The sequence below is a fragment of the Labrus mixtus genome, chromosome 2, assembly GCF_963584025.1.
Source record: "Labrus mixtus chromosome 2, fLabMix1.1, whole genome shotgun sequence".
Taxonomy (NCBI): Eukaryota; Metazoa; Chordata; class Actinopteri; order Labriformes; family Labridae; genus Labrus; species Labrus mixtus.
Window position 1 is genome coordinate 7,299,272 of NC_083613.1, and position 9,024 is coordinate 7,308,295.

The 9,024-nt window shown below is 42.3% G+C and overlaps 1 protein-coding gene across 2 annotated transcripts; it reads left to right on the top strand.

Moving 5' to 3' along the window:
• Positions 1-4,706: 4,706 nt before the first annotated feature.
• LOC132983019 (rho-related GTP-binding protein RhoU-like) lies at positions 4,707-8,358 on the top strand. 2 transcript variants are annotated; one of them, XM_061049218.1, is made up of 4 exons: positions 4,707-5,376; positions 5,604-5,662; positions 5,822-5,851; positions 6,869-8,358. In XM_061049218.1, the coding sequence occupies exons 1-4, from the start codon at positions 5,106-5,108 to the stop codon at positions 7,355-7,357; spliced, it is 849 nt and encodes a 282-aa protein (XP_060905201.1). In that variant the 5' UTR covers positions 4,707-5,105; the 3' UTR covers positions 7,358-8,358. The 2 variants fall into 2 exon arrangements, with proteins under 2 accessions (XP_060905201.1, XP_060905210.1); XM_061049227.1 differs by lacking the exon at positions 5,822-5,851 and having other exon boundaries at positions 4,708-5,376.
• Positions 8,359-9,024: the final 666 nt, after the last annotated feature.

The window sequence follows — 9,024 nt, forward strand, 5'->3', positions numbered from 1 at the left end:
ATGCAAGGTGGAAATCCATCATTGTGTGTAAAGAAGGTGCTCCAGCATGCTGCTTAGCCATTACCATACCCACATACACTCTTGGGTGGGGGGAAGGGGGGTCCAGGAGGGTTTTTTTTATCTGATTATTCGTGTGTATGTGAGTGTATGTGTATTTATATGTGTGGTGGTGTTGGGGGGGGGGGGGGGCTCTAATTCACTGATTCACATGCAGACAGTATTTCTTGGAGGAGGGTGTGGCAGGTGGGTGCGGTCTGGCTTTTTTAGTTTAGGGATGCTGGTTGATGGCGGTGATGGTTGTAGGATGGAGGAGTGAAGAGGAGGAGGGAGGCAGAGGAAAGGAGGGGGTTGATGATGAGGAAGGAGGAGGAGGAGGAGGAGGAGGAGGAGGGGGTTGCTGCGGCTGCCGGGGTCAGGCCTGTGTGTCCTGGGAAAGTTGGGTTCTCCATTTAAATCTGCACATGTTGCGGCCTTCTGGTGGCTGCGTGAATGCGCACGGTGACAGATGGCCCCGGCCCATAACTATAGAGTCCGAGCAGCCCGGTCCCCCGAGGGAAGGAGAGGAAGGAGAGAGAGAGAGAGAGAGAGGGTGCAGGGGAGGAAGAGGAGAATGTCGCCCTCAGCTGATCCCATCAATAAAGAGATGAGAGAAAGAGGAAAAGCAGAAGACGAGGAGGAGGGTCATCGATGTGTGTGTGTTTTTTATCTACATGTGTGTGTTTTATAATGGGGGGGTGGGGGTCTTAATCCCAAACTCTAAATTGAGTTAGTGTATTTGTCTGGTCTGCAAACTCCAAAAGGAGGCCTGGGGTCCCCAAAGATTCTGATTAGGTGTCTAGTTTATCAGATGTTGGAGCAGGAGGAGGAGGAGGAGGAGGAGGAGGAGGAGGAGGTAGACTGTTTGTACATGAGAAGAATAGCAGCATTGTATGTTCTCTCTCTGTGTGTGTGTGTGTGTGCTTCTGTGTGCATGTGTGTGTGCAGACATGGTTTATGTGTTTCTGGGTTTTGTGCCAGCTCTGTTAACAGAGCTGCCCGATGTCTCCATTGACAGAGCAGGAAGATCTCTGACTCTTCATTAATCCTGTTAAGCAGTGATGTCATCGCCTGGTTAAAGATTATTTTCAGCAGATTTTAAAACCCAGAGACACTGTGCCTTTTGAACAGTTCCTCTATCTTTATGAGGAAATTCTCACAAAAATCTGTAAGAACTTATACACAAATTTATGTATTTATCGCCACAACAATCACAGAAAAGGCCAATGAAATCCTGGAGGGTCTTGTAAATGCTTACTGAGTGTTAAGACAAGGTTTTTTAGAGTGAGTATTACTATATGTGAAGATTAAAAAGTTGGACGATATCCCATTGTTATACTTTCATGCTTTATCACGACATGCGCGTTATATGTTAGTTATGAAATCGTAACATAGGGTGAAGCAAAAACTTTTTTGAGGGAGCTGTTTTGGCATTTTTGTCAAATGCCTCTTCAGCATGCTTTACTTTTTGAGTGACATGTTGTAAATATTTTGTTAGAGAGGTTGATAAACCCTTTATAGTGTAAAATGTTAAGATTAGACTCCTTTCAGTAGAGGGAAATTGTAAGTGTTATGAAAGGGATTATGGCAAGTTGTATATTATATGTTCATCATTGTTCCGCACTTCCATGAGCCTTGCTTCCTCTTAAGCCCCTTTCAGAGTGCGACTCTGCATCAGCGCCTTATAGAAGCTCGTCCATCATCATGTCTTTGTCATTCATATTGAATTCGGCAACAGCGTGATATTGGTGCCCCAGTCTGTGAATTCACATTGCCAAAGGTGCTGTGTAGGCACAATGTGTAGAATAGTGAGAGCTCCACATACACACTCAGACCTGCACACACACAGCGCTGTTCTCCCCTGCTGTCTCCGCCAATCCTGTCTCGCCTCTGTAACACCTCTGTTACCCTCGGAGCGGCACAAAGGTGGGATCAGTGACATTCATTTTGAAGGCCAAACTACACGGACGTTGGCCTTAAACAGGCATAAAAGGGCTTTCGTCTCATGAAGGTTCTAAGAGTAAGTATGAGAGAGAAACAAGCCCTTTTGTTCAAAATTGCTGTATCTTGGGGCGCAGGTGGCCTAGTGCTTAGTGCGCGTGCCCCACGGGTCGGGGCTGTGGTCCACAAGGTGGCAGCCCATGTTTGAATCTGACTTGTGACTCCTTTCCCACATGTCACTCACCACCTTTTCTCACTCTTCTGAAACAGTCTCACTCTCGCCTCTGTAACGCCGCTGATACTACCACCAAAGACGGTATAAAGGGTGTTTTTTTACCCCATTATGCCTCCGGGACTTGAAGGCGTAACGTCACAGGGGCGTAAATATTGCGGTTTGAAACGACAGTTTGAATAGGGCTACAGTGTGACTGTGTTATTTCTCTTTCAGTTGTTGTTTCTGGTGGCTGAAGAAAAATTGTCACAAATACAATCTGGAGGAGTTTGCAGGGATCGGTGTCAGACCCACTGCACTACAACCCGTGTCTGTTCTCTTTCATTAGATGTCAAATACGAATTCTTTGCAACAGCCATTGCTTAAATATAGAGATGGACAATATGTTTCCATTTCATTTGAGTCTTTTCCGAAAAAAAGGCGTGGGATTAATGTTTCATCCCTTCCGATAAAACATCAAAGATCGGTCAGGTGGGTACAGTTCACAGCAGAACAGATCCTTGCCTCGGTTTGAAACAGACACTCGAGGTCATGGAACATTCAGTGTTTGTTAGGCGTCTCACCGTTCCTCCTCTATTCTGCTTATACAGTGCACACAGCACAGCAGGAGCCACCTTTGTCAAAAGAGCTGTCAATCACGCCCTTTTCATAGCATTGAATAACTTATGAACTAACATTCTTGGAAGAGCGAACACTTACGCATAAATCAGCATGATAAGAACTAACTATACTGACAGGAAATCAAGTTTGACAAAAAAAACATTTTTGACTTGTATTATGATTTATAGGTTGGAGGAGGCGGGGCTTATGACCTACTATGCAGCCAGTAAGTAGGGGGAGCTCCAAATGTTTTGGTCTCACTTTTGGGAAGCTGTCATGTTGTCCATCTCTTTATACAGTTTATAGTCACAGCCCTTAGCTTCTCATAAGACACAATGTGGCCTTTAGCATCTGCATTCAACAGAACTTTAACTAACGGTGACCTCAATTCTTTCAGAAGATTCTTGGATGCTAACTCTAACTTCTTTTAGTAACGTATAGGAAGACCCAGATATCGCTTTTGGAACCATATGAAAACGTTTTGCAGTTTTAACCTACCCCATGTTAACCCTGTTTTTTGGGTGCCAACTAATGGCATATCACCTGATAATTCCTTTACACTGGGCACAATTACAGATAACGATATTGCATTGTGTGTGTGTGTGTGTGTGTGTGTGTGACAGAGAGAGAGAGAAGATGTCCTGTTCTTGTGTTGGTGCGCATGGTCTCACTCCCACTCACTGGTGTTTTTGGTGCTGATCTATGCATGGCAACACATTATGCCTCCCACACACACACATTCACAGACACACAATCTTTATATGTTGTCTTTGTGCAGCTTCCCGAGGGAAGTGCAACCACCTGAAGGTACTGGCTGTTTTAAAAAAAAAAATTTCATTAATCTTTCGAGAGAATGAAAGACACAAGGAGAGTCAGATTATTTGCTACACACACTAATACCACTATTTTCAAATATTCAAAATTCATATTAAAGTATAATTTGTTAAACTGTTTTTGAATTCTTCATTCTTAAATATTATTTGAGTTATTTCCTCAATTTGTCTTTCCTAACAGAAGGATGCTGAACATTCTTAGGAAGGCTGTTAACAGTGGGGAAAAAACAGCACTCAAGTTGATTTCTTTTTAAAACAGACACATTTGGGAATGATTTAGATGTATTCTCTATTTTAGTTTAGTCAAGGTTTATTGACATTTTTTTCTCCTTGCAGCCTCCTCTCTCCTCTTTTGATGTCATAATCTGTTTCCAGCTCCAGACCTCTCTCTCTCTCCATCCCTCTCTCTCTCTCTCTCTTGCGGTTCTGCTGATGATTCATCCTGCATCTCCTCCTTCAGTCTCCGCAGCTGACGGGATTACACCACTAGGGGGTGTTCATCTTTCATGTCAGCTCTACAGTATGTCCCTCTTTACTTTGACAGAAATATTCAACCTTTTTTCATGTAGAGGACCCGTAAACTGACCCTTGTTTAAAAGTGAACCCCATCTGATTTAGTTTTTTGTTCTTGGGTGATTTATTATGGGAAGTGTATGAACATTATGACTAAAATAGTAAATTATTCAGTTTTTGTGATAAATATTGATGGTATATTGAGAACAAAATATTGCCGAAAAAATCTAACGTTTTTTTTATATATAAATGTAGGTATAGTAATAAACATGCATCAAATATTTAGAGGATCAATTCCAATAAATAATGAATAATGGGGATAAAGACAAAGACATAAAAGAAAGGAATGTGTTTATTAAATAATTGTATTCATACGCATTTGTTTCCCCCCCTCTATTTTTCTAGCATTTATTTACTTTTTTTGGTTTAGTTCATTTATTTTTTTGTATTTAAAAGCTGCGTTGTCAGACAGCTGCTGTAAGAAATCCTTCTTCTTCTTCTTCTTTGCATTAACATAAATGTAGTAGTTGTATTTCCATTTTTATTAGACCAAAGCTGGAGACACACTAGCCTATATGTCTGACTAAATGGGATAAAGCTGTCCAGAAAGCTCAGTTGATTTCACTTGGAAAGCTGCTGAGCTTCATATGGTGCTGTGCACGGTAAGCCTCTTAGGAATCACGACCACAGCAGATGTAGCGAGAATGCCAATCAGGAGCTCCTGCTGAGCGGAGAAACTCGCCGGCTGTGCCACTGCGCGACTCAATTCTGCCAAAGCGCAAAAGACACAGTCCTACATATATTGTTTGGCGCGCTTCCTGTTTGCACTTCACAAACCTTAACCTGCTGCAGACATACGTGAGCTGTCAATGAGAGCATGTAGAGCGCAAAGTCTCCAAAGAATCTGAACCGTCAGACAGCCTACAACAAATCCTCCCGTACGCAGAGCCATGCTTCCGCAGGATGTCGGGATGCAGAAGCCACGGCGTGTGTCAGAGCCTCTGTGCGGGGTGGACACCCCCGCGGTCCCGCCTCGGCTCTTAAAGAACCGGGAGTTCCCTCTGGCCATGAAGCGGCGGCGGTCAGGTTCCGCACCTGAGCGCAAGGTGAACTGCGTCCTGGTTGGAGATGGCGCTGTGGGCAAGACGAGCCTGATCGTGAGCTACACCACCAACGGCTACCCAACAGATTATGTTCCTACAGCGTTTGACAACTTCACAGGTAAACTAACAATGGAGATTAGAGTTGGAGTTACGCACAAGTTTTACTCAAACCTGGGAGTTTAAATGTATTGAATCTGTTTGGATTATTCGCTTACATGCCAAATGTCTCCGTTGTAGAGCCTGTATGTTGTGTTTTATTCCCCACATTTCATCAGTGGTGAGGAATATGAATGACAATACGGCTAATTGTCTAAAACGTACGGGGTGCATTGTTTTTCTTCTCAGTGATGGTTGTTGTTGACGGGAAACCTGTGAGACTGCAGCTCTGTGACATGGCTGGACAGGTAAGCTGCGCCCTTTGACCCTTTCTTTGACTTAATAGCCGATATAATCGTAGATAGTATTTAACAAACCTGAACATATGATCGCTGTATGAAAAGTGCATGCATTCAATCACATTTTGTTTTGCAAATTTTCGCCTTCTTTCTGCTCTATCGTGGTAGAAATGGGGTCTGGTTGATGGATCAATTAATGTAAGTCATTAGTGATCAATAGTGCATATTTTCACTTGTTGGTAGTCCTTGCTGTGTTTGTGTTTGATGCCCCCTGCAGCTTGCTTTAAGCCCTGGACGGAAATCCAGAAAGACCCGTTTAGTTTTTACCACCCCACTGTGCAAAGTAGTCACAACTCCACAGTTTATAGCGCCTCCTGGAGGATTTAACGGAGACTGTAATTCATCAGCTTAGAAGCCACCCCTGCCATCCTGCAGCTCCAATGCCCCCCTTAGGTTCTACAATTGGTACTATGGGTTAAGTGTTAAGGGTTAAGTGTTCAAAATTTCCATTTAAGGACTTGCTATCAAAAATACTGTTTAACCTGATTTCTTTTTAAATCAAAAAGATAATTTATTTCAATTCAAACATTGTTTCCAAATACAACGCAACCAATCTTTCTTTTCCGTGATGACGTCAAGATAAAGGGTCAGTTTAAATGAAAAATAGGACAACATCTACGTATCTGTAGAGACCCCAACCTCGTTCTGGACACTTGCAAAAACCTTCTTCATAAGAAAGAGGATTTAGTTAATTCCAACTTCATCTATAGCTGTTTACACAGATGCACTTTGGAAAAAAACCCAAAATGTCCAGAGTTTTCCTGAATATTTGCTTTTGCGTTCACATGTCAGCTCCACTTAACTCCATGCGGAGACATTTCAAGGCTGGCAGGAAAAGTGTATTCAAGGTTAAAAATTCCCCAAATTTGGGAATTTTTGTGAGTTTCTTTTGCATGTTTAAAAGACACCATATATTAAAAGGGAGCTTACATTTGATTTAAAATTAATTTGCAATGTAGAAAACCATTTTAGGTCTCTCAGGCATTTTCTTTCTGTAAATAAACTATTAAGTTAAGTCAGTTGTACCAGATTGATTCTGAGCTATTACAAAGGCAGCTCTTTAAGGAATTCACTGTAAATGAGCCGCATGTTGGTGAGATGATGGTAAAGACTCACAAACACATTGTTCTTACCTGGCCTCTTTGTTTCTTAAAGGACGAGCTGGAGCGCCTCCGCCCGCTCTGCTACAAGAATGCCAATGTCTTCCTCCTCTGCTACAGCGTGGTCCGCCCCTGCTCTTTTCGCAACCTGATCGACAGGTGGGTCCCTGAGATCCAACAGCACTGTCCTGGAGTGCCCGTGGTCCTTGTGGGCACTCAGCTGGACCTTAGGGAGGATGTCCAGGTGCTGATCAACCTGGCACAGATACAGGAGCGTCCGGTCAGCTCTGAGGAGGGTCTGCAGCTCGCCCAGGAGCTTGGGGCGGTGAGCTTTGCAGAGTGTTCGGCGCTGACCCAGAAGAACCTGAAGGACACATTTGATTCAGCAATCTTAGCCAGCATCGGGCAGACCGACATTTGCAGTGTCCAGCAGGAGAGGATGACTCTCAGGAAGAAGACCCCTGATAAAATCAAGAGCCTTTCTGAGACCTGGTGGAGGAGGATCAACTGTCTGATGGGAGAACAGAGCTGTGACTTCAAATGAACAGCTGCATAATGTCAAACCTGGGTCAGATCATGAGTGCGGATATTTGGATCCATAAGGTTCCCAGATGGGTGGGGATCATTGCTACACAGGACAGCACTTCAAGTTTCAGAAAGAGTTCAGAAATAATTTATATATATTCACTGGATCTGCATATAGACAAAGAATCTGTATTTATTTGACATGAATCAGGCTTTGGATTGTTGTGGTTTTTGATTGTATTGTCTAAGTAGTATTGTCTATCAGCATTTCAGATGGCTTTGCCTGTTTGTAGAAAAACTGTCTTTGTAGGGAGCATAAGATTTGGCATGCAATACATTTGAACATAATCCTCGTTCCTATCAGTGATCATCTGACAACAATTTAGCTTCAACTCATCTCTCCAAAAAAAACATCTGCATGCAAGTTTACCTAACAAACAAGAGCAATCCACTCCTACAGTACGTTAGCTGTCTTCTTTTAATGTTAATTGGCACACCAGCTTTGAGGTGAAACTTGGTCACAAGTACAAAACCATTTGACTTACTCCGAAATAATCTGATTGTTTGAAAATGATCTCCTGTTTTGTCTGATTTTTGTCGCGACAAGGATAACCCCACCAACCTCCAAAGAAGTTATACCAATCCTGAAATAAATCCAGACCCAGGTTTGGTTTGGTGTAATGCTTTGAATCTGACTGTCCAACAGTCTAAAGGAGATTTTAACTTTGATTTAGTCTCAAAGTATGTTGTCACTTTTCACCCTAACAGCACTAGAACTGTGATTGAATGTTAGTTTATAGGTTATTCATTTATTTATTTATTTATTTATTCATTTATTTATTTATTTATTTACATTTTCTCATTGCCATTCATTGCTGATCATGGAACATGCTCAGAAGCCTTGATTAAAATTTCTAACAACTGAATACTGTTTACGATCATTTCGGTCAAGAAAAGAACATTTGAATGCTGTAAATCTGTTTATATCTGATCTAAGGAAAAACAAATTTCTTTTTAAGATAAAATATGCAAAGAAAACTTGATCAGTGTTCACCTGCTTCTGCAAGAATCCATGCTCTTTATCCTTCAATAGATGGAACACAACATGTTGTCAGGGTAATCTGGATCAAGTGTCATTGATTGTCTCATCTCAGCTCCCTGATCCTCCTGACCCAGACCAGCCTGACATAGTAGGCCTTGTGTGAACAAAAAAAGAAACATTAACTGTGTCAACATTTTGTACACAGACACTTAGAGGCAGAGTGATGCGTAGGATTTGGTGGCAAGAGAGGTATCAACGCTTTGCTCAGCTTTGCTCTCTGACTCAGTGGCAGCCTGGTGAGGGCGCGTCAGGTCACAGCCTCCTCTAATAGGAGCAGACAGGACCACCTGGATTGGATTAGACCAACATATGGAGCCTGATCTTCTCACCACAGATGTATTACACCTTTCACCCAGGCAGAAGATGTAGATTCCTCCACATTTAAGGTTGCACTCATGTTAGTCAGGGAAATAAAAAGTTATAACACTTCATAAACTATTTATAGAATGACTTAACATGTACACAAATTCAAGGTGTCGCACTGATTTACTTTCATTCCCCGCAGATTTACCCCAATCTAAACCATAATCACTACATATCCAACCCAAGTCCTTCCTTAAATGTACACTTAAATAAAGTCTTAA

Coding starts and splice junctions, on each gene's coding strand:
- LOC132983019 (XM_061049218.1), top strand. CDS start 5,106: ATGCTTCCGCAGGATGTCGGGATGCAGAAGCCACGGCGTGTGTCAGAG. Junction 5,663..5,821: donor TCTGTGACATGGCTGGACAG/GTAAGCTGCGCC, acceptor CTATCGTGGTAG/AAATGGGGTCTGGTTGATGG. Junction 5,852..6,868: donor TGGTTGATGGATCAATTAAT/GTAAGTCATTAG, acceptor TGTTTCTTAAAG/GACGAGCTGGAGCGCCTCCG.